General features: G+C 41.4%; 1 protein-coding gene across 2 annotated transcripts; it reads right to left on the bottom strand.

The window, feature by feature from the left end:
* Positions 1-213: 213 nt before the first annotated feature.
* LOC311124686 (myosin heavy chain, fast skeletal muscle-like) lies at positions 214-23,194 on the bottom strand (the record flags this gene model as incomplete). Of its 2 annotated transcripts, none has more annotated exons than XM_084198789.1 (39): positions 214-234; positions 520-651; positions 1,091-1,186; positions 1,283-1,387; positions 3,910-4,080; positions 4,219-4,344; positions 4,497-4,700; positions 4,860-5,168; positions 5,330-5,454; positions 5,636-5,801; positions 5,916-6,099; positions 6,230-6,426; positions 7,377-7,495; positions 7,686-7,812; positions 7,934-8,323; positions 9,041-9,131; positions 9,300-9,445; positions 9,542-9,718; positions 10,073-10,315; positions 12,441-12,696; positions 13,160-13,296; positions 13,735-13,858; positions 13,994-14,111; positions 14,227-14,314; positions 14,406-14,470; positions 14,830-15,133; positions 15,358-15,528; positions 15,623-15,772; positions 15,924-16,042; positions 16,933-17,071; positions 17,249-17,352; positions 18,013-18,111; positions 18,243-18,303; positions 18,636-18,728; positions 18,830-18,944; positions 19,191-19,218; positions 19,836-19,992; positions 20,921-21,067; positions 22,979-23,194. In XM_084198789.1, the coding sequence occupies 39 exons, from the start codon at positions 23,192-23,194 to the stop codon at positions 214-216; spliced, it is 5,820 nt and encodes a 1,939-aa protein (XP_084054915.1). The 2 variants fall into 2 exon arrangements, with proteins under 2 accessions (XP_084054915.1, XP_084054916.1); XM_084198790.1 differs by having other exon boundaries at positions 20,921-21,055.
* Positions 23,195-27,948: the final 4,754 nt, after the last annotated feature.

Genomic DNA, 27,948 nt, shown 5'->3' with positions numbered 1-27,948 from the left:
GTTGATGTTGGAATCCCAGATTGCTCCTTTAATTAAAGTACAAAATTTTTATGGTATTAAAAAGCAGTTTTCTGAGTAATAAGTCCACAGTCACAAAGGAAGTGTATGTAGGTCAACATGTTTTTAATCAATGCTCAACATTTCACCATGAAAATCATATTTTATGCAACACAGGAAAATGATGACTTAGATCTTCAATACTTTGGACTTCATTTATTCAGCAGCTTCTTTGCCCTGTAAGAATGAAATAATATAATGGATCAGTAATAATAATGAACATGTAAAATATATGGATAGACTTGGATAGAATATAATGGATCAAGCATTTTAAGGCTCAGTGCTCAGCTTGGATTTTCACTTTTGAACCAACAGAATTAACCTTTATTTTTTTGCCCTACCTGAAATGTGCTTCTTAAATACAGTTGAGTGTAAAAGGTCAGTATTGACCTCTGTGAAGACTGAATCATAATTGGTGTTGATGTGGTCATATTTAAACATGAGTCAGCAGCAGTTCTGTACCTTTCCAGTGTCACGGGTCTTGGCTCTGAGCTTGTTGACCTGAGTCTCAGCGATGTCAGCACGCTCCTCAGCCTCCTCCAGCTCATGCTGAACCTTCCTGAACTTAGACATGTGCTGGTTTGCTGCTTCCTCCTGGGTGAGGAAAAGATAGGGAGAGCAGAACATCAGTATTTACACTTTTTGAAGCTTCAGGTAGCAAATTAAAATATACATTGTTAAATGTATTTTCAACTAAACAAATATTGGCAGATTTATGATAGCAATGTATATAGGGAGATGGATGATACAGCAGAGAAAGTGAGTGGCGGAACAGGGGATCAAACTAGACCAGCAAATTATTATTCAACCCCCTCTCCTTTAAGTTAGTAACACATAGGCATAGGAGGCACTCAGAAATGTGTATAATATCTTCAGTAATGACTTGCACTATCAACTGAGTCATTGTTGACTGATGTGATGTAGCAACACTTACTTCAACTAAACTATATGGACATTAAGTTTTGTAATGTACACAAGGGAAACCATGTTTTCAAACGTATGCTTTCAGAGTATTTGACTAAGTCTGACTCACCGCTTCCTCAGCCTGCCTCTTGTAGGCCTTCACTTTCAACTGCAGCTTATCTACCAGGTCCTGAAGTCTGCTAACGTTCTTCTTATCCTCCTCAGTCTGTGGGAGAAGAGCAAAGAATCAATATCAATATAGTTTTATACACAAACCTGTCTGTGTTAGTGTCAAGTGTGTGAAGAAGGCACTTTCTCTTACCTGGTAAGTGAGCTCCTTGACTCTGCGCTCATACTTGCGGACTCCCTTGACTGCGTCTACACCTCTTCTCTGCTCGGCCTCCACCTCAGTCTCGAGCTCACGCACCTTTGTGGAAAAAATAAACGTAGGCATTTGTTTGTGGTGAAATCAGAAGTTACTCATCTTTATAAAACAGAGGTACAGTCTTCTACCCAGTCAAGGAGGAACAATTGTTATCTGTTTCTATGTACTTTTAAACTTTTAATTGAAGGGGTCTGTAATAATAATAACACATTTTCATTATCAGTGGTTCCCAAAGTGGAATAAAAAAATATGAATATTGCTAGCAACAACAGATTAAACTACCAGGGATCTGTGGAAAGAAGGGTATAATACATTTACATTTTTACATTGACATTTTAGTCATTTAGCAGACGCTCTTATCCAGAGCGACTTACAGTTAGTGCATACATTTTTTCCCCCCAGCAGGACAATGACCCTAAAGCAACACTCAAGTGGTTTAAGGGGAAACATTTAAATGTCTAGGAATGGCCTAGTCAAAGCCCAGACCTCAATCTAATTGAGAATCTGTGGTATGACTTATAGATTGCTGTACACCAGCGGAACCCATCCAACTTGAAGGAGCTGGAGCAGTTTTGCCTTGAAGAATGGGCAAAAATCCCAGTGGCTGGATGTGCCAAGCTTATAGAGACATACCCCAAGAGACTTGCAGCTGTAATTGCTGCAAAAGGTGGCTCTACAAAGTATTGACTTTGGGGGGGGTGAATAGATATGCATGCTCAAGTTTTCTGTTTTTCTTGTCTTATTTCTTGTTTGTTTCACCCCTAAAAAGATTTTGCATCTTCAAAGTGGTAGGCATGTTGTGTAAATCAAATGATACAACCCCCCCCCAAAATCCATTTTAATTCCAGGTTCTAATTCAACAAAATAGGAAAAATGCCAAGGGGGGTGAATACTTTCGCAACTCACTGTGTGAGATTGCTGAAAGAAGTTTGCCATGTCAACAGCAAGACAGAAGCACCGATATAAATACATTTTAATGTCTTTATTTTTAAGGTTATTGAGTGGAATAGCACCATATTTGAGACGGTAATGTTTCCAGAGTATGTACATATGTTTGTTAAGATGTTATGTTGTGTTTTCACGTTTTTATGAACTTTTGAAAGTCCGCTAGCCTACATGCAAATTCATCCGTTAGACTGCTAGCTGGTAGCCTCGGATAGCAATGCTAGCTTCCCTAGCAGCGGCACTTTTGCAGCAGAGTGAATTAGACATGTAGCTAGCGATCTAGAGAGAGAAATGATGCAAATGTAGTTAATAATAATAATAATAATAATATCTATTCATGAAATGGCAGTTTAGAAGAAGTAATCCAAGACAACTGTACAAGCCTGAACAAATGCAACTAGATAAATAATTTTTTACATCGAAGGTCTTGGCTCCAATTCTTCTCAACTCCAACTATATAAGTGTAACATATTCCCCAAATGTTTTATTTTGAGCATAAATGCACCATAATTTAACCCCCTAAGGTCGATATCCATGCCCCCGGAAAAATCTAATTTAGGATATTTTAAAAATCCCCATAAACGTCTGTCAGTTTTACGCTAGAGACATGTTTTTTTGCATTGGATGCGTCTCAATCCACCGCATCAGCCTATGTAACACTTCTGCATTTGCGGTGAAAGGCGACAGAGCGAGAGCGGTGCTTGTCAGACAGACCATGAGACATCCCGAAAATGGGTTTTCTTACAACATCGTCTGTAGTGTCCGAAAAGTTTGGGCTACACACTATGACCCCTCTGTGTAAAGGTGAGACTCTCCAGGACGCCCACAAGCCTCACAAGACTCGTCTGAAGGTCCCCCGGTATCAGTAGAAAAAATGTATGGAAGTACAGTATAAATGGAGACTTAAGTGACAAAGGGGTTAAATAAAATGTTCCTGATCTTTCTTATATCTCTCAGATATAGGATACACACTTCAGAACAAACTTATTTAGATTTTTTGGGGGGGACTATCTGTTGTTCCATGTAGTGAATCTGTTATTCAATGCGTTTGTATGGGCTAATAGCAGTAAGGCCAGATAACATTTTTCATCAAATAAATGTTTTATATATATTTTTTTATACTTCAATGGGTCTTCAAATTCAAAATCAAATAGCAAAATTATCCTTGGTATGACCTTCTTAAAACAACTCCATATTGCTTAGTAGTACCCCCCTCCCCTCCTCTGGCTTACACAGGGTTTAGACTCTCATTTAAGCTTTAAAACTGCAAAATTTTCTCTCCGCCCTATGGCAACATGTGTAGAATTGCAAGAAATTAGCTTTAAAACTGCAACATTTTCTTTCTGATGCCAAGACTTTAAAATGTTCTTTCCCCAGGGCACGAGACTTGATTAGTCTGACCATGTATTGCTGAAGTCATAGTAAAACTGAGTAGATGCTATTTTTATCGCACACTAAAGTAGGAGTTGTGTTCTGACATTATGGGGTCCCTGATGCAAAGAAGTTTGGGAACCCCTGATCTAGGTGGGTTATTGAGAGAAAAAGTCATTACACAATGCTCCTGCGTATTTTTATATGATCAAATACATTTATTTCAATCCACCCTGCTGTTAACTCACCCTGGACTCCAGTTTCTGGAGCTGCTTCTTGCCTCCCTTCATGGCCAGATTCTCAGCCTCATCCAGGCGGTGCTGCAGGTCCTTGACTGTGACTTCCAGGTTCTTCTTCATCCTCTCCAGGTGAGAGCTGGTGTCCTGCTCCTTCTTCAGCTCCTCAGCCATCATGGCCGCCTGGAAAAGTAGTTTGTTTAATTAATGCACCAATTGGCACCAATCATAACATTCCTCTGAGAACTTTGTTGTTCTTAACCAGCCCAGCTACCATTGACCCTAGGGGACAAATCAAGTTGATGTAATTCAAGGACTCACGTCAGTGATGGCCTTCTTGGCCTTCTCCTCTGCATTCCTGGCCTCCTGGACGATGTCGTCAACCTCTCCCTGCACCTGCACCAGGTCAGTCTCCAACTTCTTCTTGGTGTTCAGAAGGCTGGTGTTCTGAAGGAGGAAACAAGACGATTTGTTAGACTCTCAAGAGAACTTACATGTCACAGGGCTGATATTATGAAAATCTAAAAGCAAGCGCTGTTGAAATACTGTTGTGTGTAAACGGTATGGTTGGTTGAGTTTCATTGGCTTTTGACCCATACCTGGGAGTGCAGCAGTCCAACACGCTCGCTGGCATCTACCAGCTCAGTCTCAGCCACTTTGCGGCCTCTCTCTGTCTGCTCCAGAGCAACTCTCAGCTCCTCGATTTCAGCCACCATCAGACCATTTCTGCGCTCCACCATGGCTGCCTGCTCCTTCATGTCCTCTGCAGCGCGGACGGCGTCATCAAGGTGCAATTGAGCATCCTGGGGTTCACAATGACATAGGTTAATTGGTAAGAATTTCCACCTTTATACAGTACATAGTCCACTCCTAAATGCCTCTGTTGTATTATTTTCTACAGATTCACAAACAAATCCTTCTCCATGTTCAGATTTTTTATCCTGATGTCCCAGTCCTTTTACCTTGAGCTGTCCCTGGACGTTCCTCAGCTGTTTCTGGGCCTCAGCGGCCTGCCTGTTGGAGTGGCTCAGCTGGATCTCCATCTCGTTCAGGTCTCCCTCCATCTTCTTCTTCACCCTCAGCGCATCATTCCTGCTCCTGACCTCAGAGTCCAGGGTGCTCTGCATGGAGTCAACGACCCTCTGGCTGTTCCTCTTGATCTGCTCCATCTCCTCGTCCTTCTCAGCAATCTTCCTGTCCACCTCACCCTTGATCTGGTTCAGCTCCAGCTGCACACGCAGAATCTTGGATTCCTCGTGCTCCAGTGTGCCCTGGACAAACAGAAGCAGTCAGGCGAATTGTGTTCAATACATTTGGATGTAGGAATTAAATATATATGACTACAATAAACACCAATACAGGGAGCATTTGACTGTAGCTGGCATTGGCTAGTGTAACACTGCTTTTCCCATCAAACAGCTGTAGTTTGTACCTCAGCCTCCTCCAGAGCGGTCTGGATCTCAGACTTCTCTGTCTCCACGGTCTTCTTGGCCTTCTCCAGCTCATGGATGCTCTTGCCAGTCTCTCCGATCTGCTCAGTCAGGTCAGAGATCTCCTCTGCGCACACAAACACACAGGAGCTGTTTAGACTTGGGAGATTTTCAGTGGATATGCCAATGCACTGAAATTGACATTGAATCAAAATAACAGTTAATTAACAGCACTTCATATGGTCTTGCAAATCGAATTGCTCTCCACTTCCTTGGGTTGTTAAAAGGTATAGCGATTAAATGCTCACGTTGCAGGTTCTTGTTCTCTCTCTTCAGAGTCTCCAGATGATCCAGAGCCTCCTCATAGGAGTTCTTCATCTTGAAGAGTTCAGTGCTCATAGAGCGAGCCTCCTTCTGAGCTCCTTCCAGCTCAGCCTGACCCTCCTCATACTTCTGCTTCCACTCTGCCAGAACCTAGGGAAATTCATGGGATTTTCATTAGAAGTCATTGATGAAGAGCTTTGAATCAGAAATATACTACAATGAATCTGACAGAAAATAACAAGGGTGAGGTTTCTTAATTTTTACCTTATCAAAGTTCCTCTGCTTCTTGTCGAGGTTGGCGGCCATTGCGTTGGCTCTCTCAACGTCAATCATGAGGTCCTCCACCTCTCCCTGCAGCCTCTGCTTGGTCTTCTCCAGGGAGGCGCACTTGGAGTTGGTCGCCTCAATGGTCTCCTCAGCCTCCTGCAGACGCTGGGCCAGCTTCTTCCTGTTGGACAACAGAGGGTGATGTTTCGGTTTGAAACATAAGTTACAATTTATATTGACGTAACATTTTCTCAGAGCCCTCTTACCACCCACACTCTATATTTGAGTTTTTGCTGTTGCATGTGACTCACTTGGCCTCCTCCAGCTCCTCTGTGCGCTGGATGGCATCAGTTTCATACTTAGTCCTCCACTGAGCCACCTCACTGTTAGCCTTTGACATGCCGCGTTGCAGCTCTGCCTTGGCCTCCTGCTCCTCCTCAAACTGTTCCCTCAAGAGGTCACAGTCATGGCGGGCAGACTGGACACCGTGGGCCAGTGCGTTTTTAGCCTGAAAGAAGGAGACAAAGAGAGATAGTCAAACAAATTACAGTAGAAGACTGAGGGTGGCATAGTCCCTGGATGTTTCTCAATATGCACACTACCGTGCCCCGAGGCACGCAATCTGGAGCACGGGAGGGTCGGAGCGTGAGTCCAAATCAAAGTATGTTATACGGATTATGGAGGGCAACACATTTCGAAGCATGCATTGATGCAAGTTTCAACGAAATGTATGGACAGAAATATGACCCAACCACGTAAAAAAACAAAGCAACATTTCTTGAGCTAAACCGAGAGAAAATAAGATCTGACTTCAGAATGAAATGTTGCCCATTCCCATCTCATATGTTGCCTGACAACAATATTTTCTCTTGAAAACGTTAAATACATTCTGTGTTAATTTTTGCTTTTTTACCTGATTACAATACCCTCTGTAGTGTGCGCAATTGCAAGCCCATATTAAGTCAATAGGGCGAACTGGCTAGCAACTACTGTTAGCTGGCTAGCCACAAATAATTGGTAGCTAGCTACCCACGAAGGATTGACATCTACATAACATTAGTTTTAGGTCATTTTTGGCTGTTTTAACTAGCTGGATAGCTAGATTATTACGATTCACAGCTAGCTGATAATTATGAAGTAAAACTTTTGCTTTGTGTGTATCTTATTAGGTCTCTATTGCCATTGTTCTGGCTGGAAGAAGGTTTAGTGAATGGGGAGGTGCAGCATGTGTGAGGTAATACAGTAGGTGGAGTGTGAATGCTTCTCAAATGTAATGTTTTATGCGTTCTCCACTCTCTCATCCTCACAAGTACGGACTCAAGAGAACGTCCTCAGAGAACGCACTCGGAGCATGAGAGTGTGGAGTACGGTAGTGTGCATATTGAGAAACACCCACTGTCTATATGAAGATATGGCTCTAATCTCTGTGGTCGGTGGAGTCCATTTTGGGTCCCTTACCTTGACCTCTTCCTCAATCGCCCTCTTCAGCTCCTCCAACTGCTGGGTGAAGGCCTGTTTTCCTCTGGTCAGCTGAGACACCAGGGCTTCCTTCTCTTCCAGCTGGCGGCCAAACTCACCTTCAGGGATAGAGGGATATCTAGTTAATAGGGTCTCTGTTCTCTAAGATTGAAAATGTATTTGGAGGTATCATAGGGCAAAGTTAGGTGGTGAATAGTACAGTATAAATTATGTGGATACAGCCCCCAACACATGTTATTGTGTTTTACTGAAGGAAAGCATTGGGTTGTAGTTCATTGTTGATGGTACCATTTTCTGTCAGGAGTCTGGCCCTCTGTCCGCTGATGTCGTTGACCTGGCGAACATTCTCATCATTCTTAGTCTTGAGCTCGCTCAGCTGGTCCTCAAGAGTACGGCACATCTTCTCCAGATTGCCCTGTTAGTGAAACATGTACCATCATTACTTTATAAATGGGACTCCTGTCAACCTCAGTTCAGTTGAATGGTAATGTAGTTGACCCTCCTCAACACTGCTTGATCAAAACATCACTACTCACCTTAGCCTTGGCGACGGCCTCCATGTTGCTGGAGAGGTCATCAATCTCCATCTTGTACTCGCTCTTCTCCTTCTCCAGCTTCTGCTTGACGCGCTGCAGGTTGTCGATCTGCTCCCCGAGCTCAGCCACACTGTCGGCCTGCTTCTTTCGCAGAGCGGCGGCTGTGGCCTCGTGCTGCAGGGTGGACTCTTCAAGATCACGGCGCAGCTTCTGGAACTCAGCCTCGCGCTTCTTGTTCATCTCAATCTGAGCAGCAGTGGCGCCTCCGGCCTCCTCCAGCCTCTCGCTGATCTCCTCAAGTTCCCTGGAGAGATCAGCCCTCTGCTTCTCAACCTTAGCCCTGGCAGCACGCTCAGCCTCAATTTCCTCCTCCAGCTCCTCAATACGGGCCTAGAACAGGGGGCAGGAGCAGGGGGGATGAACACTACAATAGAGTTGAAACAATTGAACCTCACAAAATAATAATATGTATATTTTGCATAAATGTGTTAAATACAAAGCCAGTTACACTAATATATTCAATAGACAGTGTCCCATGCAGGAGCCAAAACCACAATGGCAAGAAGCCCCCCATAGTGTTAGACAGATGACTCTAGACGGAAATGGCCCATTTTAGCATTGATATTGTCATTGAGGGCTTCTACCATTTATAAAGTAGTCAACTGGGTGGGGATTTCCCATGGGTTGGGAGCCATCAGCCAATGATCAGAGCATTGAATTCTTCAAATAGGGTTGCCAATGGTTAGTAAATGGCTTTAAGCTATATCACTGCCATCTAGTGGCCGCAATAAATGAAGGACAAGATTTGGTTCAGGACTCCAGCACTGCAGGTGGCAGTAAATCACCAATATTAGTTTTAGACTTTTTTCAAACACAAGAAGAAAATTAACTACATAAAACATGTATATTTAGATGCCTATTCTATCACAGACGCCATCATGGCAAAGATACAAATCCTCTATCTAAGTTTATGGAAGCACCATCTTTACAATGGGAAGAAGCTCCTACTGAGCCATCAGAAGCTGCCAGAACAAATGTGTCAGCTTTTTTCAGGAAATGATTCAGATGTGTGCTTTTCTGTACTGGAGCGTATATCCTGTACTGTACCTGGAGTTCCTTGATCTTCTTCTGCAGCTGAGCTCCCAGAGACTGTTCATCCTCAATCTTGCTGAGGAGCTGAGTGGTCTCAAACTCCTTCCTAAGAAACAGAAACACGTCGATTGCAGAGTTGGTTTAGGTTTGATAGTGTAAAGGGAGTATAATACCATTCACGTTGCTTTTAAGAATGACATGCAAATGCTAATTCCTAATTAGTCAAGAACAACCATTATAGCAGCTGATACTGTAGTCATTTGTTTGTGTTTACTTCTTGATTTTCTCATCAGCTTGCTGCTTGTCATTCTCCAGGTCCATTATGGACTCCTGGGCCAGTTTCAGATCTCCCTCCAGCTTTCTCTTGGCTCTCTCTAGGTCCATACGTAGCTTCTTCTCTTGCTCAAGAGAACCCTCAAGCTATAAGATAAAAACAAATATATTTTTCAAATCTAAACAAATTAAGATAATATCATCTTACATTCTATCATGGCCAAAATGTCAAACTCCACTCACGTCGTCCACTTGCTGTTCCAGCTTGGTCTTGGCCTTGGTCAGAGTGTTGACTTTGTCCTCCTCTGCCTGCAGGTCGTCCAGTGTCTGCTGGTGGGCCTCTTGGAGGGCTTTCTTCTCCTTGGTCAGCTTGGCAACACTCTCATCCATAGATGCCATCTCCTCTGTCAGGTTTTTAACCTGAAAATGGCCACAACATAATTATACTTCACCATAAAGGGGAGATATAGTTTGTTATATGTTGCATTCATTTAAATTAGAAATGTGTCAACAAGTACTGTACTATAGATGTAACACTAGATGGCAGTGTGCACCATGCCAGTGTTCTGAGTGGAAGTCATAAATGAGGGGGGAGCAGAACAGGCAATGAATGTTGGGAGTAGCCCGCAACTGAAATTGTACAATTCAATTTTGTGTCTTAATTTTTCCTGCACCCACAATACAACTTGAATTCCATTTCTGTTAAGCTATGTTTTGAGTTGATTATTGTTTGGATTATTGTGTGGTTAGACTGTCTATGGTAAGACACTAGACCTTGTTTTCAGTGGCGTGCTTCTCCTTCTCCACTTTGGCCAGGGTGAGCTCCAGGTCATCGATGTCCTTCTTCAGCTCAGAGCACTCATCCTCCAGCTTCCTCTTCTTGGCAGTCAACTCGGCATTGATCTCCTCCTCATCCTCCAGCCTCTCGGTCGTCTCTTTGAGTTTGGCCTCCAGCTGGATCTTGCTCTTGATGAGCCCCTCGCACCTTTCCTCAGCATCGTTCAGATTCTCAGAATCCTGTTTTAAGAACAAAATATAGACTTCATTTAGTCAAAGAGGTCAGAACAAATCAATATAAATTCATGAAACATACACTGATCAAAAATATAAATGCAACATGCAACAATTTCAAAGATTCTGCTGAGTTACAGTTCATATAAGGAAATCAGTCAACTGAAATAAATTCATTAGGCCCTAATCTATAGATTTCACATGACTGGGCAGGGGTGCAGCCATGGGTGGGCCTGGGAGGGCATAGGCCCACCCACTTAGGAGCCAGGCCGACCCACTGGGGAGCCAGGCCCAGTCAATCAAAATCAGTTTTTCCCGACAAAAGGGCTTTATTACAGACAGAAATATCACATTTATATAAGTATTCAGACCATTTACTCAGTACTTTGTTGAAACATCTTTGGCAGCAATTTCAGCCTCAAGTCTGGGAATGACGCTACAAGCTTGGCACACCTGTATTTGGGGAGTTTCTCCCATTCTTCTCTGCAGATCCTCTCAAGCTCTGTCAGGTTGGATGGGGAGTGTTGCTGCACAGCTATTTTCAGGTCTCTCCAGATATGTTCGATTGGGTTCAAGTCAGGGCTCTGGCTGGGCCACTCAAGGACATTCAGAGACTTGTCCCAAAGCCACTCCTGCGTTGTCTTGCCTGTGTGCTTACGGTCGTTGTGCTGTTGGAAGGTGAACGTTCGCCCCAATCTGAGGTCCTGAGTGCTCTGGAGCAGGATTACATCAAGGATGTCTCTGTAATTTGCTCCGTTCATCTTTCCCTCGATCCTGACGGGTCTCACAGTCCCTGTCGCTGAAAAACACCCCCACAGCTTGATTCTGCCACCACCATGCTTCACTGTAGGCTTGGTGCCAGGTTTCCTCCAGATGTGACGCTTGGCATTCAGGCCAAAGAGTTCAATCTTGGTTTCATCAGACCAAAGAATCTTGTTTCTCATGGAGAGTCTTTAGGTGCCTTTTGGCAAACTCCAAGCAAGCTGTCATGTGCCTTTTACTGAGGAGTGGCTTCCGTCTGGCCACTCTACCATAAATGTCTGATTGTTGGAATGCTGCAGAGATGGTTGTCATTCTGGAAGGTTCTCCCATCTCCACAGAGGAACTCTAGAGCTCTGTCAGAGTGACCATTGGGTTCTGGGTCACCTCCCTGACCAAGGCCCTTCTCCCTTGATTGCTCAGTTTGGCCGGGCGGCCAGCTCTAGGAAGAGTCTGGGTGGTTCCAAACTTCTTTCATTTAAGAATGATGGAGGTCACTGTGTTCTTGGGGACCATCAATGCTGCAGACATTTTTTGGTACCCATCCCCAGATCTGTGCCTCGACACAATCCTGTCTCGGAGCTCTACGGACAATTACTTCAACCTCATGGCTTGGTTTTTTCTCTGACATGCACTGTCAACTGTGGGACCTTTATATACAGGTGTGCCTTTCCAAATCATGTCCAATCAATTGAATTTACCACAGGTGTACTCCAGTCAAGTTGTAGCAACATTTCAAGGATGATCAATGGAAACAGGATGCACCTGAGATCAATTTCGAGTCTCGTCGCAAAGGGTCTGAATACTTATGTAAATAAGGTATTTCAGTTTTTTTTTTTTTATACATTTGCAAACATATCTAAAAACCTTTTTTCGCTTTGTTATTATGGGGTATTGTGTGTAGATTGCTGAGGATTTTTATTTATTTAATCCATTTCAGAATAAGGCTGTAACATAACAAAATGTGGAAAAAGTCAAGGGGTCTGAATACTTTCCGAAGGCACTGTATATATATATATATAACATTGGCAATATCAATGTGAGTTAGCCACATACTTCACAGAAGTGTTTGCCTGTCTTGCCTTCCATATGGGAGCACATGTCAAATTCAATGAACATGCATGTTTGAGTTTGAAGTTGAACATGATTATTGCCCTACCATGAATGTGACGATTTTAATTTACTGTACCTGTGCTGCCTCGTACATAAACATTTGACTATAAACATTGACTGCAGTTAAAGCTGTTCATTCTGCTCCTACTAGCTTGAGCTGGAGTATACTGGAGTATGTTTGTTCAAGTGTGTATTCAAGTGTGTGCAAATATGCCCATATTGCTTTATATTTTTGCAAAATTGGTTGTTGTTCACTCACAGATGCAACTTGAAGTGCCAGGTCATTCTTCTCCTGCACCAGGGCCACCAACTTCTCCTCCAACTCCTTCTTCTTGGCCAGAGCCTTGGCCAGGTCTGTCTGCATCTTCTCATAGTTCTCCTTCATGTTGGCCAGCTCCTTCTCAGTCTCAGCACTCTTCAGCAGGGGCTTGATCTTGTAATAGACCTTCATCCATGGCCAGTGTTTCACATTCATGAATGAGCGAATGTTGTACTGGATGGTGTACACAGATTCTCTGGTCGACAGAAAGAATAGAGTGGCATGGTGAGTGACATGCTTAAAGCTACATTCTGGGATTCAAAGAACAACAAAACGGAACACCCCCGCCACTGTTTGTTTACAGCTGAGGAATGGGGCTAGGGAAGTGTAACCCCTCTTAAATTCACAGACAGCGGTCTAGATGCAAGGACTGACAGGTCATGCTAAGCACATGAGGCATTTTATGTTCTAAAGAATGAATGGATAAATTCCACAAATGTAAATGACAATTGAACAGCCAAATGCCAAACTGCAGCTATAAAGCTAGAATCCTTAGTTACTACATCCATTGTTGGACTTATAAATGAATTAACCCAAAAGCTTTAGTAAACCATTATAAGCCCTACTTTCTCATCCTGAAAAACTCACAGCATATACAGTATGTAATCAAAATGCATTGGTTCATAGAAAGCTTTGCCAAGATGTCCACTATTCCTCACCTCCTCTCCATCATCTTGCTAAACTCTCTCCTCATGAGGAATCCACGGCTGAGAGCCTGGACCATGCCGACCAGAGTGGCCAGCTTCTCGTCTCTCATCTCCTCCAGGACACCCAGAAGACCGGCTTTGAAGAACACCTGAGACACAGGTTAGCATGGTCAATGGAACCACAGATGGTGACAGATAGAAAGGGTTGAATCAAAAGAGGGGAAAAACACCACTAGATTGATTCCAACAACAAACTTTGCAACGCTTACAAACTAACCATGGGATAGGATGTTTAAGTTGTTAGTTATTGTACAGTTGTAGATTAATAATGTCCACAGATACAGATAACTGCAGCCATACCACTCTAACACAATGCACATGATAATGAGTTTAGTTTCTCTTCTATACTTGAATGACGTTGAAGTAAAAAAACACTACAATGTTTTTCCACCTTTTCCTTTAGTTAAATGAAGAAGAAAGAACAAAAGGATGGATAGATCAACTGGAGAGATTTTATATGGTAAGGGTTTAAATTATCATTCAAGTTGTGTTTTGTTGTCAGCTTTTGCTGGGGGTATTTGACTGACCTTGGTGTGTCCAAACTTGTAATCTTCGTGATTCACATCAATGGAACCAAGCAGCTTCTCAGAAGCCTTCTTGTTGTCCATGAACTGGCCCTCGGGGATGACACTGGCATTCAGTACTTTGTACCTGAATGAAGAGACAGTTTTAAAATATGTCAAGCTGTAATAGGTTGGTTATATTACGTAAAAGGTAAGCCTATTCTGATGCTGGGAAAACCCTTGGAGCAGATCTGTATTCTTGCGTCCATTTATGTTTGTGTACCTCTGCTTGAAGTCAGCATAGATGATTCTGCTGGGGAAGCCCTTTCTGCAGATCCTGATACCCTCCAGTACACCATTACACCTGAGCTGGTGGATAACCAGGAAGTTCTCCATCAGACCTGGAAAACAAACCAAGTCTCTTTTAATACACATAAACAGGTTAAAGATTGGGATTGTTAAAGTCACTGATACTGTACTGATAAGATTACATATTTAACTCAATATTTATTGTACCTGGAGTCTTTGACTCGTTGGGGATCAGGCAGCGCACAAAGTGAGGATGAGTGCTCCTCAAGTTGGTCATCAGCTTATGTAAGTTCTCCTGTAAGAGGGTTACAAACCATTTTCTCAGACATCATTTATGATAATCAATGCACCTTTTGAAGGACTGAATAAAACTTTCAAAAGCTCACCCTGAACTGGGAGGACACAGTCTGCATGGAACCACCCTTCTTCTTGCCTCCTTTCTTGCTTGTATCTGTTAAAATGGGGAAAAGTTGAAGATAACTAGAAAAGTACATTTCTTAGAGCGGGTGGAATAAATACAATAATAATAAGAGTATGTAAGAAATCTAGAGTGGTCTTGTCTTCAGCAAGCACATTAATTATAAACCAGAGAATATCTGGTTAACTTCACACTTATCTAGAGGCAAATGCTACCAATGAGATTTGTGTAAAATAACACCTATTGTATGATTGAATTAACCAAGTGTATGAATAAATTAACCCGGTGAAAACGCCATGAGAAATTGGGATACATTCAAAGACTTTAAAGAACATTTGGTCTGATTTATAACTGGTGCTTAATTAAATATTTTGACGTGATGCTAGTCTTACCCTCAGGTGGGGCAGCGGGATACAGGGCAGCCAAAAGTTTGACTGAGGACTTCCCGTACAACTGACAAACTGAGTCGTTCAGGGGGTCCTTGTTCTTCTCCAGCCAGCCAGTGATGTTGTAGTCCACAGTACCAGCGTAGTGCACCAGGGAGAAGTGGGCCTCTGCCTTGCCTTTGGCAGGCTTTGGTTTCTCAAACGCCTTTGTTTTCCCAAGATGCTGGGAGTACAGCTTGTCCTTGAAGGTAGTGTCTGAAGACTTGGGGAACATGCACTCCTCTTCAAGGATGGAGAATATGCCCAATGGCTTTACGAAAAGAGATGCATATCAAATTAGTGATATTTACATTTAGGATCACATTCCTTCAGTAAAAATGCTATTATAGTATTATGTACATTTAGGGACACATAATAGGAAACATATTGAGTTCTCAACAGTCAGATGCGTTGTAAAACTGTGATAATATTTCACACAGCGATCCCTATGAGCTTTGCTGTTGTGGTCCGTTATAATCCTCACAGACAGTTTACCTTCTCAATAAGCTCAATGCAGGCAGCCAAGTCCATGCCAAAGTCAATGAAGGCCCAGACGATTCCCTCCTTCTTGTACTCCTCTTGCTCCAGGACGAACATGGTGTGGTTGAAAAACTGTTGCAGTTTCTCATTGGTGAAGTTGATGCACAGCTGTTCCATGCTGTTGTACTGTTGATGGAGTTTTAAAAGGGATAATTTCATCATACAAGGCTGTAATCCATCTCAATCACAACTAATTATCTTGTTCTGGTCTCATACTCACATCAAAGATCTCAAAACCGGCAATATCGAGCACACCGATATAGAACTGCCTTGGCTGCTTGGTGTCCAACATTTCGTTGATACGAATGACCATCCACAAGAACATCCTCTCATAGATAGACTTGGCCAGAGCGCTGACTGAGTTATTAACCTGCAATGATAATACCTCAAATTAATACATGCGATATTGACCATGTCTACTGATAAGGTGATACGAGCTTGGGAAAAACTAAAGTATGCACTTGTCCCCAAAATAATTCCAGTGCTCAGAAAATGGTAGATGCTGTGTTTGGCCGCCTAACCTGAGGCACAGTCTGTCCCTTGGTCACATACTCGTTGCCGACCTTCACTCTGGGGTAGCACAGAGCCTTCAACATCTCAGCTGAGTTCAGGCCCAGCAGGTAGCCGATTTTATCAGCCACTGGAGAGAGAGAACCAACAACAACAGACTCAGGCACACAAGATGGCTTGTTTCTGATGTCACACTGACAAAATAGTTTGGCTTACTTCTTTGTGGGTTAGGTTTAGATTTTCTCCCATATCCATAATTTCAAATAATTTCTGGAGGTTGGTATTTTGTCTTCACAAAAACTCCTGCCTGACTTTTATATGAAACTTACGGGTTCTACATTGGGTGAACAAAACATTAGGAACACCTGTTCATTCTATGACATAGACTGACCAGGTGAAAGCTATGATCCCTTGCTGATGTTAAATCCACTTGTTAAATCCACTTCAATCAGTGTAGATGAAGGATTTTTAAGGCTTGAGACAATTGAGTCATGGATTGTGTATGTGTGCCATTCAGAGGGTGAATGGGCAAGACAAAATATTTAAGTGCCTTTGAACAGGGTATGGTAGTAGGTGCCAGGTGCACCGATTTGAGTGTGTCAAGAACTGCAAAGCTGCTGGGTTTTTCACGCTCAACAATTTCCTGTGTGTTTAAAGAATGATCCACCACCCAAAGGACATCCAGTCAACTTGACACAATTGTGGGAAGCATTAGAGTCAACATGGGCCAGCATCCCTGTGGAACATTTTCAACACTTTTTAGAGTCCATGCCCCAAAGAATTGAGGCTGTTCTGAGGGCAAAAGGGGGTGAAACTCAATATTAGGAAGGTGTTCCTAATGTTTTGTACACTCAGTGTATTTCTATGTTTGGGACTGGGAATTGGACTAATGCTTTACATATTGTTTATCTGTGAGTGGGACTGGCAATGGGACTAATGCTTTACATATTGTATATCTATGAGTGGGACTGGGAATGGGACTAATGCTTTACATATTGTATATCTATGAGTGGGACTCACCCTCTGTGCCGTCTGGCTCGGCCTGCTCCTCACGCTGCTTCTGCTTGAATTTCAAGTTGCCATGGTGCAATACAGCTCCTGTCAGCTTGTAGATGGCCTGCTTCTCTTCATTACTGAAGCCCAGGATTGTAATGGCATCCTGGCATTAAAGAGGAAGTACAACAGTGATGAACTGAACGGTAGTTTGGTATATAAAATATTAATACATGAACATTCCCAGCTGCCACCATGTTGGAATGTCACAGTGCATTCAGTGTGTATGGTGGTCATTACCCATTCCCTATCTAGTGTTTGGTTAACCCTTTGTTTGACTCACGTCTGTGGCATCCAGCTCGTCATTGTCATTGATGCTGGCCACAGTGATCTGACCCTGGCTGCACATGGGGAAGTCGTAGGGGTTGGTGGTGATGAGCGCCATTTCTGTGGACAACGGAGAACGGCTTGTCAGTTAAATCTCTTAGAATTGTGCTCTCCTACCTTTTACAGTATCTCTCCCTCCTTTACTCAATAGATGGACTCAAGGATACATGTAGTATATAATAAATAGCATCAAAAGAGGGGACTGAGACTTGTGGACTAGTGTGATCACAGTGCATTACTTGATAGATATTTCCCAAAAACCTGACCCATGTCTAGATGCCTTGTTACCTTGAATGTACTCATTGTGTTAGTTTTAATAGTGTGGACTATGGTGTGGAGGGGTTGAGGGTAGCTGAAGGATGGGACTAAAAACAAACAAAAGACAACTATTGTAAAATACATTGTGTCCGTAAATAGTATGTATAAGCTGTAAGTAGAAGCATAAGTGTTGTTGTCCATTAGTTTACTCCAATTAGGGGAGGGATGGTAGGTTTAGGGGAAAATAATAAAGGGAAATATATTGTACAAAACATATGGGGGATTGGAAATGATGCAGACAATTACATTGATGGAAGCCACAATCTATCTGCAATATTAAAGCTGATCTACCCCCACCCCCCCCACCCCCAAAAAGAAATGTGGACTATGATTATTTATTTTTTTACAAGTTCCACAGATGGGGGTGGGAATAATTTCCTCTGAACCTCTACTTTGCCGTACCAACTATCTCAGGTTTGTGGTTGGTCATCATCTGGAAGAAGATGTGGTAGCCTCTCTCATCGGGCAGCTGGAAGGTCACTCTGGACTTCTCCAGCAGGTCTGAGGGAGAAAGAGAAAGAGAGATGAGAGAGTGAGAGAGAGAACATGAGATACATTTAAATTTGATGATCTCCAAAAAATAATCTGTGTGTATTTAGGAAAGCATTGAGAAACAATCAAAACCAACTCACAGGTCTCAATGTCAGCTTTAGCCAGTTTACCACCTTGGAAGTGAATCCTGATGAATTTACCCTATAGTAGAGCATGGGGGTTAGAAATGGGTCAACAAATAAATCTAAACTTTTTACTTTGATAGACCTCTTTTAAATGTTACAGTTTTTTGGACAGATGTTGGATCTATTGATACAGATGTAGGATCCAGTTTGCTACAGCAGGAAAATAAATCCTGCAGCAACAGGAAATGTGAATTATTATGTGGCTTGCAAATAATGAAAACAAATTGGTGATAAAACATTTTATTACCGCAAATCAAGTCTGAAATGTTAAAGTGCAACTATAGGGAACTACAGTAATACATTTTTCCAATATTAAATTAACTTCCACAGTATGTCCTTCATACTTACAAAGCGAGAAGAATTGTCGTTCCTCACTGTCTTGGCATTACCGTAAGCCTCCAGCAGAGGGTTAGCTGCAATGATCTGATCCTCAAGAGACCCCTGATTGAGACAAACAAACACAAGTTGCTCAGAAACTGGTAAAGTAATTTTTTCTTGATTGCTTGAAATGTGTTAAAAAGGCAAACATGAGCCCAACCTACCTGCATTTTGCCGGGGTCTGCTTCCTTCTTCTTCTCGCCACCAGACACTGCAATGGTGGCGAAGTACTGGATGACACGCTTGGTATTGACAGTCTTTCCTGCACCGGATTCTCCACTGGTTTATATGACAGAGAAAGAGGGAGTTTAGGTACATGTTTGAGTGTCAGATTGGCTTTCACTAAGAAATAGCATAGAAAAATACACTGTTGACCTGTTTTCTAATATTCCCATTTATCAACTCATTATTACACATAGCCTAATGCTCTAATCCATTCATAATGCCATGTATTTCATCACACCAAGAGACCCAACATATTACAATAGAAACACCTTCTCAATGACATTTTAGTAAACAACTTACGTAATCAGGACGGACTGGTTCTCCTTATCTGTAACCCAAAAACATATTGCTTATCATACTCAAGCAACATTATGGGGACATTACTGCATTCATAGCATCATCACGAATTTCAATTTGGAACATATTACATTCAAGGCTAGTGAATTCAGATATCCCCAGCAAACTGTTCCAACCTAGACTAGAAAACAGTAGATACGTCTCTAAAACATATTTAATACTATTTATTTATCTCTGTAGCTCAGCTGGTAGAGCACGGCGCTTGTAACGCCAAGGTAGTGGGTTCGATCCCCGGGACCACCCATACACAAAAAAAAAAAATGTATGCACTCATGACTGTAAGTCACTTTGGATAAAAGCGTCTGCTAAATGGCATATTATTATTATTATTATTATTATTATTATTATTATTATCTATTTATAAACATTTATGGACTTTGAGATCAATATGCACTTATGGACATCCATCCAACCCACCAACCATCCCTCCATCCATCCATCCATCCATCCATCCATCCATCCATCCATCCATCCATCCATCCATCCATCCATCCATCCATCCATCCATCCATCCATCCCTCCCTCCATCCATCCATCCATCCATCCACCCCTCCATCCATCCATCCATGCATCCATCAGAGCTCGTACCAATCAGCATGAACTGAAAGGCGTTGTCAGAGACGGAGAAGATATGGGGTGGAGCCTCCATCCTCTTCTTCCCTCTGTAGGCGTTGACAACCTCCATGTCATACACGGGGAGCCACTTGTAGGGGTTCACCGTGGCACAGAAGAGCCCAGAGTAGGTCTGAATGAAAGTGATTAAATTAAATTAGGGGATTTGCAAAGTCAGATGGACTTTTACCTGGATTTATGTGAGGATGTGGGTGTACTTTGGTATACTGATGTGAGTCTACTGTATTGATATGTTTTGGTTTCTACCGTTCATTTACAGTGGTGTCACTTTACTGAGCTATATTGTAGGCTGCACAATTATATTATTTTATATTAATAGAATTATTGAAAAAAAGTATTTTGTTTTTAACAAGTAATATATCTTTCTCTCAAAAAGATAGGGGTCAACATTATTGAAGTCTATTTTCATGTCATCCGACCAAAGCACTGGTTCAAATCCAAGTTCCAATGCCGTTTTGCAAACTCCAGGCATTTACATTTGTTGGATGACATGAAAATAGAGCTCTTTGGGTAAGCCAACCAGTGATGGGTTTGGCGTTGAAATTAGAATGCATGAGCACAAAATAACCTCATCCCTACTGTAAAATATGGTGGTGGATCTTTGATGTTATGGAGCTATTTTGCTCCTCTGCTAGGAGGCTGAAACCTGGTCGCAAGTTAATCTTCCAGCAGGAAAATAAACCCACGTTCACATGAAAATCCACAATGAAATGGTTAATTGGCCACAAAATCAACATTTTGCAAAGGCCATGTCAGTCTCGGGACTTGAAACCCATTGAAAACATGTGGTTTGAATTGAAGAGGGCGGTCCATAAATGCAGACGAAGGATATCAAGGGCCTGGAAGGATTCTGCATGGAGGAATGGTCTAAGATCCCTCCCAATGTGTTCTCCAACTCATAAAACATTTTAGAATACAGTATTTTTTGCTCTTGTTTATCAAGGGTGTCAATATTGTTGGACCCCACTGTATGTGTAGGACTGTATGTGTGTATTTATTATCTTCATGTATGTGTGTGTTTATCTGTGCAGGTTTCTTACATAGATCATCCATGCTGCATAACGCTCTTTGAGGTTATACAACACAGAGGCTTCATTCAGGTAGGTCATCATGGCCATGTCCTCAATCTTGTCATACTTAGGGGGGTTCATCTCGAAGATGTCTGCATCTTTGAACTCTTTTCCTTCCTGAAACAGTCAGATATCAAGATTACACGCAGATCAAACTGGACGTGACTGAATGCTTTTTTGCTCATTAAATACAAGTTGAATCGTAAAAAAAAAGAAAATGCATACCGACATTTAATCTAACTACTTTGTTATCACCCACTGACACATACATGGTGATTCTTGACTAGTCAACATAAAAAATGTGTTATAAAATGTTATATACTGCCTTCAAACACCAATTAAATGCTTCTTTATATACAGTGACTTCAGAAAGTATTCATACCCCTTAATTTATTCCAGATTTTGTTGTATTACAGCCTGGATTCAAAATGTATTAAATATATTATTTTTTATACATTTTTGCACATTTATTGAAAATGAAATATCTCATTTACATAAGTATTCACACCCCTGAGTCAATACATGTTAGAATCACCTTTGGCAGCGATTACAGCTGTGAGTCTTTCTGGGTAAGTCTCTAAGAGCTTTGCATACCTGGTTTGTACAATAATTGCACATTATTATTTTTTTAATTCTTTAAGCTCTGTCAAGCTGGTTGTTCATCATTGCTAGACAGGCATTTTCAAGTCTTGCCATATATTTTCAAACCAATTTTAGTCAACTGTAACTAGGCCACTCAGGAACATTCAATGTCGTCTTGGTAAACAACTCCAGTGTATATTTGGCTTTGTGTTTTAGATTATTGTCCTGCTGAAATGTGAATTTGTCTCCCAGTGTCTTTTGGAAAGCTGAATAAGGATTCATCTAGGATTTTGCCTGAGCTTAGCTCTACTCCGTTTCTTTTTATCGTAAAAAATTCCCTAGTCCTTGACGATGACAAGAATACCCATAGCATGCATGATGCAGCCACCACCAGGCTTGAAAATATGAAGAGTGGTATTCAGTGATGTGTTGTGTTGGATTTGCTCCAAACATAACGCTTTGTCTTCAGGACATAAAGTTAATTTCTTTGCCACATTCTTTTCAGTTTTACTTTAATGCCTTATTGCAAACAGGATGCATGTTTTGGAATATTTTTCTTTCTTTACGAGCTTACTTCTTTTCACTCTGTCATTTAGGTTAGTATTGTGGAGTAACTACAATGTTGTTGATCCATCCTTCGTTTTCTCCTATCACAGCCATTAAACTCTGTAACTGTTTTAAAGTCACCAGTGGCTTCATGGTGAAATCCCTGAGCGGTTTCCTTCCTCTCCGGCAACTGAGTTAAGAAGGACACCTGTATCTTCATAGTGACTGGGTGTATTGATACACCATCCAAAGTGTAATTAAAATGTGTGTTTGTTTTTTTACCCATCTACCAATAGGTGCCTTTCTTTGCAAGGCATTGGAAAACCTCCCTGGCCTTTGTGGTTTAATCTATGTTTAAAATGCACTGCTCGACTGAGGGACCTTACAGATAATTGTATGTGTGGGGTACAGAGATGAAGTAGTCATTCAAAAATCATGTTAAACACTATTATTGCACACAGAGTGAGTCCATGCAACTTATTATGTGACTTGTTATGCAAATATATACTCCTGAACTTATTTAGGCTTGCCGTAACAAAGGGGTTGAATACTTATTGACTCAAGACATTTCATCTTTTCATTTTTAATTCATCCGTAAATATTTCAAAAAACATAATTCCACTTTGATATTATGGGGTATTCTGTGTGTGTGTAGGTCATTGATACAACAACATTTTGAAAAATTCAAAAATACATTCTGAATTAGCTGTTGTTGTTTTTTTTTTTTTTTTTTTTGGGGGGGGGTATGTTTTGTTTCTGATTTCATATTGCCTGTTGACATTTTCTTTGATAATATTTAGAAGGTTTTTCAAGGAATAGTGTGATTTTTCAAGGAATAGTGTGATTTTTCAAGGAATAGTGTAATTGAACAAACTTGAATACTTTTCAGCTCAGGCTTACCTCCTTAGTGCCATCAGGTTTGGTGACTGTCACAGTACACTTCCCATCGGCCCTGGCAGTGACCAGACCCTTAAGGTACAGCTCCGCCTTGTCTGTCACATAGCAGGAGTTCTTTGAATCAAAGGGTGCGGTTTGTGCCTCAATCCTCTCCCTCTCAGGCTTACGGAGGTATATGGCAGCCTTGCCGTAGATTTGCATCTCAGCGTCCGTACTCATGGTGACGGATCACTAGGAAAGAGATGAAACAATAAACATGATTGACTCTGTGGTGCTTCCTCCCCAGTCAACAGAGTTAGATGAGCGGTATCTCTCAGAATAGTCTCATCACTTTTTATGTGAAGACTCAAACCATGTCTCACCTTCTTTTTCCCCTCCTACAGATGAATGTGTACTTCTTGGAGGACCCAGTGGAACATAAGGTGTTGTGAAAACACACAAGTTTAAAGGCTCATCATTTAGCAATCAAAGGGTTCGAAAACATTTAGGCAACTCACTTTACTACACATTCTGTCATTCAAATAATTTCCCCTGAAAACCCAGTTACATTCTAGGCCACCCCCTCAATTTATGTAAATGAAAGATACAGTTTTGAAGTAAAACACATTTTAAACCAATGCCACTGTATTGCATACTGTCCAATCTTACAAGAGACATGCAGAACTCAATTCAAACAGATGCTGAGTGCAAAGATGAGACAAATGTACAAATCTAAGGAGGTGGAGAGGTCTTACCACAGAGGAAGAAGGTATCTGACTTATGGATGCTGGGGCCCCAGCCTCCTTATATCTGGTTGGAAGTGCCAACCAAGCAGAAGTTAATTATGGACCACTCTGGGGAAGGACATGGACTGTAGGAGAGACCTCCCCCCCAGACCTGTGTGTCTGTCCCTAACTAGCACCTCCCACTTCCAGGAGCACCACACTCCCATTACATGACTTTTTAATGTCATATTTGTCCATTAATTGAATTTCACTGAATTTACATAAGAGAGATTTCATTACTAATAGTTATAACAATATCAGAAGTTTGATCTATCAAATGTATTCCAATGTTACTACCACTGACCCTCAAATACTGTAATGGAGTGAGTCCATGTTGCCCCACTACCACTAAAATAGTTTTCATGAAATTTAATCTGACCTTTTTTAGTTCCATTTTAGTGCCATTAATCCTCATCAACAACTTTATATATATGTTCACCTATTATTTATATAATTTAGTTTGTAAACACATCTGAACTGTCTCCTCACCTCATGCTTGTGACAGAGTTGGCCTTTACCTCGTGCTTTGCTCAGTTTGATTTATCACCCTGGTGGAACCGTATTTAATTAATATTGAAAAGCTAGAACATTAAATATTTAGGCTTTCAAGAACAGCTTATAAAACTGTTAAATCTAATGTGTTATTTGTCTACAGTATGATCTATTGAAGATTCTGGAGGCGCTTTTATTTGTCTCACATTTCAGTTGGCTAAAACGGTCCAGTAGGATTCTTATGACTTACATAACACCATACCAGTATTTCAACCATCTTATCCACTCATATTGCTGACAGCGATATAGCTGCCTCAAACTTTTATTACACTCTGAAGTAAACTGCTTAGCAGATGAGCTAGTTGATAAAAGTATATTTATTTATATATATTTATCTAAATAAAAAATTATAAGTTACACATTACATTAAACTGAATCCTTTACATTACAGTTTTTATATCTTTCTAAAAGACAGCTCTAGCAACTTGTAGAGGCATAGAAAGTTATTTTTAATACATGTAATTGAGCAAGTTCCTTCAAGTCAGGCATTTCACATTCTTCAATGTTGATCACATCTCTTCTGTTTTCAAACCTCTGCATTCAAATAGTAGTTTAAATGTGTTTTGTGTCTCATATGGTGCAGCTACTGTCTGTCAGGTAGAATAGGGAATCATGTCGGGGCGGCAGGTAGCTTAGTGGTTAAGAGCGTTGTGCCAGTAACCGAAAGGTCGCTGGTTCCAAGCCGACTAGGTGAAAAATATGTTGATGTGCCCTTGAGCAAAGGCACTTAACCCTAATTGCTCTGGATAAGAGCGTCTGCTAAATGACTAAAATGTAAATGTAATGTCAGCTCTATTCAATACATTTCTATCAGCAATTTTCAGAACTTTTTAACTCCCTGTTTGTTCAATCAATCAATCAAATGTATTTATAAAGCCATTTTTACATCAGCAGATGTTACAAAGTGCTATACAGAAACCCAGGTTCAGAGTCCACCCAGTACATCAGTACAAGACCCTCAATAGGGGGGAGCTGCTGGATGCAGTAGTTGAACAGGGGGCTGACCATCTGGAAGGACCCCATCAAGGCCTTTTCATTTCTTGGACTGTGCTCTCATCTTCACTGCAGCCAAGGTTTATTGTTTGGTATATCTGCCAACACAGCCTAATTCTGGCACCGATGCCACTGTTATTAGATTAGATATTTACTTGATGTGTTTGTGGGTGGAGAGAACATTAACACCATGCAGACTAAATGTTTATGACATTAAAGTTATTTTAATGTGCAAAGATCTTGCCTGATATATGACCTGTGCAACTAGGTTCAGCTATGGGACGTTTTCTGTCAGAGCGGATGATCAGGGGGCAGGAACATAAGTATAATATTTTGTACTCTACAAATTGACCACAACTAAGCCCAAAAAGAGATTGTATTTGAAAATAACAATAATTTCATACCTTGATTACATTGGGACACGATTACATCTCTTTTTTTATTCGTGGGAATACTTGGGAAAATATATCCTAAATTAAACTATTTTCTACCAGTGATTTCACAATTTTTACTAAAAATGTTAAAAACACTACAAAAACAATCACTTACTTTGGAAGGCCCAAAATAATAACTTGCTGGCTGGTTTTGGCACATGGGCTGCCTGTTGCCGAGCAATTGGGAGTCCTATAGGAGTGAGTCGATTCGATTAAGATGGCCCGAATGCCCAGCTGGGCGTAGTTTGCACAGGGTGAAAAGGGATTGCATTCGTTTTGGAACCAAGCTGCCTTGCAAGACCCCGTTCAGGTCAACGGTGATGTCGGCTCAAAACAAAGGTGACGTTGGTTAAGCACATGGAGTAATGAGAAGGATTCTGGGTTGGCACTAGCAAAAGTGATTGCTTTTGATAAAAACGTTATATCTGCCTTCCCAATAAAAAATTGTTAGAAAATTCGAACATATACAGTATTCTATGGAAAATAAATATTGCATGTTTCTTAACAATGCATCATGCTGCATTGTTGACAATATGACTAAACGGCGCAGATTGCTCTTCAATTTGAGCAGGGTGCGCTTCCCTCACCTGCTTCACTTGGTCACGTGACAGGCCATACCTCGGTGCAACCCAGGCCAGTATAATCGAATCCCCTCATTGGCATAACACTTCACAACAAGTTGATTTAGCTGAAGCCGCTGTGTTAGTGCTGGGATGGAACAAGAGCCTGCACCCCATGTGGAAGGGCTGTCCAGAACAGGAGTTGCAGGCCCCTGATATACTGTTATTAACTGACAGATGTCATTAAGCAGTTGAGTAAACTGTCATTATAAAACTGGTATAGTACATATTTGATACATTTTAGCAGGGCCTTGGGAGGATTGAATAGTAACTCTTGATCCAATATATTTTAAGAGTGCTTTAAAAGACTGTCTGTTCCCACAAAGTAGTTTATCACCACAGACAGGAGGTTGGCTGAGACACCCCACAGCCAGTTAAAATCTAAATCTGGATGTGAAATGTCAAGTTGTGGCATGGTTCCAAAAAACAACCAAGCTTGGCTCGGTTAATTCAGATTTTATTTTCCAGGTCATATTTCTCACTGTAAATCTATTACGGTGTCAGCAATGTGAGGACCTCATGGTCGACTAATAAGGTCAGAATAATGTGCTGGCCTGTATCGGATCTCTCTGTGGTTATGAGGTCTTCACTTTCAGCATGCAGTGTCAAGTCAATGGGGGGCTAAATGTAATAGTAATCTAAAACAATTACAAGGATGAACACATGGATCAAATGGGGAGCTGTTGTGTTTTTCAGCAAGCTTTACAGATCTTTGGACAAACAAGTAGTCCAAATTATTACCCCCTTTCAGTGACCTTCTCCAAACATGGCAATGATCCAAACTGGGTGTCAGAAATACATAAAGCCTAAAGTTGTTTTGGATTGCTTTATGAACCTCTGGCATAGAGATGGTATCAAACCACATCTGCTGAACTGTTCTTGAAACTACAATTTGATCCCATAAAGTCGATGCAGAGTTACAAGAAGCGTACCAAAGCAACAGATAATGTTCAGAAACAGCTGTGTCAGAAATCCCTGAACTCCCCCTCAGCTGCAGCTGTTGGAACACAAGTGTCTCTGGGGGAGCAGGGGACTCATCCTAGCCAAGCCTTTTGGAAGAGTCAGGACAAGTGACAGCCCAATCCACTAGATGACCCCGCCAATGATCAATGTTTAGAAGTGTAACCCTTCACATCCAGTCGCACTATTGGAAGACTGATTTAAATCATGGGAAAAATGGAGTGTTCCTGTCTGCCTGTGAATGAGTTGAATAGAAGGTTGTCCAGTTTAACTGCTGCTTTGGTAATAGCCTTGACCTCTATGGCAGCTGTTATATCTGGGATGACTGAAGACCTGATGATAGGAGCCTCTGCTTTATAGTCCTGCAATGTATCCCACTTAAGAGTAGGCTTAACTTTAATATCAATTATCTCAATAATGTTGTACTCAACCTGTTGGATCGGAACCAAGGTTGTGTTCATTAGGCCCAGTGTAACAAAACATTCCAAAACATATTACACCATACCAGAAATCTTAACCACGTATATTGCTGACAGCGATACAGCTGCCTCAAACTTTTATTACACTCTGAAGTAAACGTGTATATATATACACAGTGCCTTCAGAAAGTATTCAGACCCCTTGCCTTTTTCCACATTTTGTTATGTTAC

The sequence above is a fragment of the Coregonus lavaretus genome, assembly GCF_964263955.1.
Source record: "Coregonus lavaretus genome assembly, contig: HAP1_SCAFFOLD_79, whole genome shotgun sequence".
In the NCBI taxonomy this organism is placed as follows: domain Eukaryota; kingdom Metazoa; phylum Chordata; class Actinopteri; order Salmoniformes; family Salmonidae; genus Coregonus; species Coregonus lavaretus.
The sequence above is the reverse complement of the archived record's forward strand: the minus strand, read 5'-3'. Positions and strand labels throughout refer to the sequence as shown.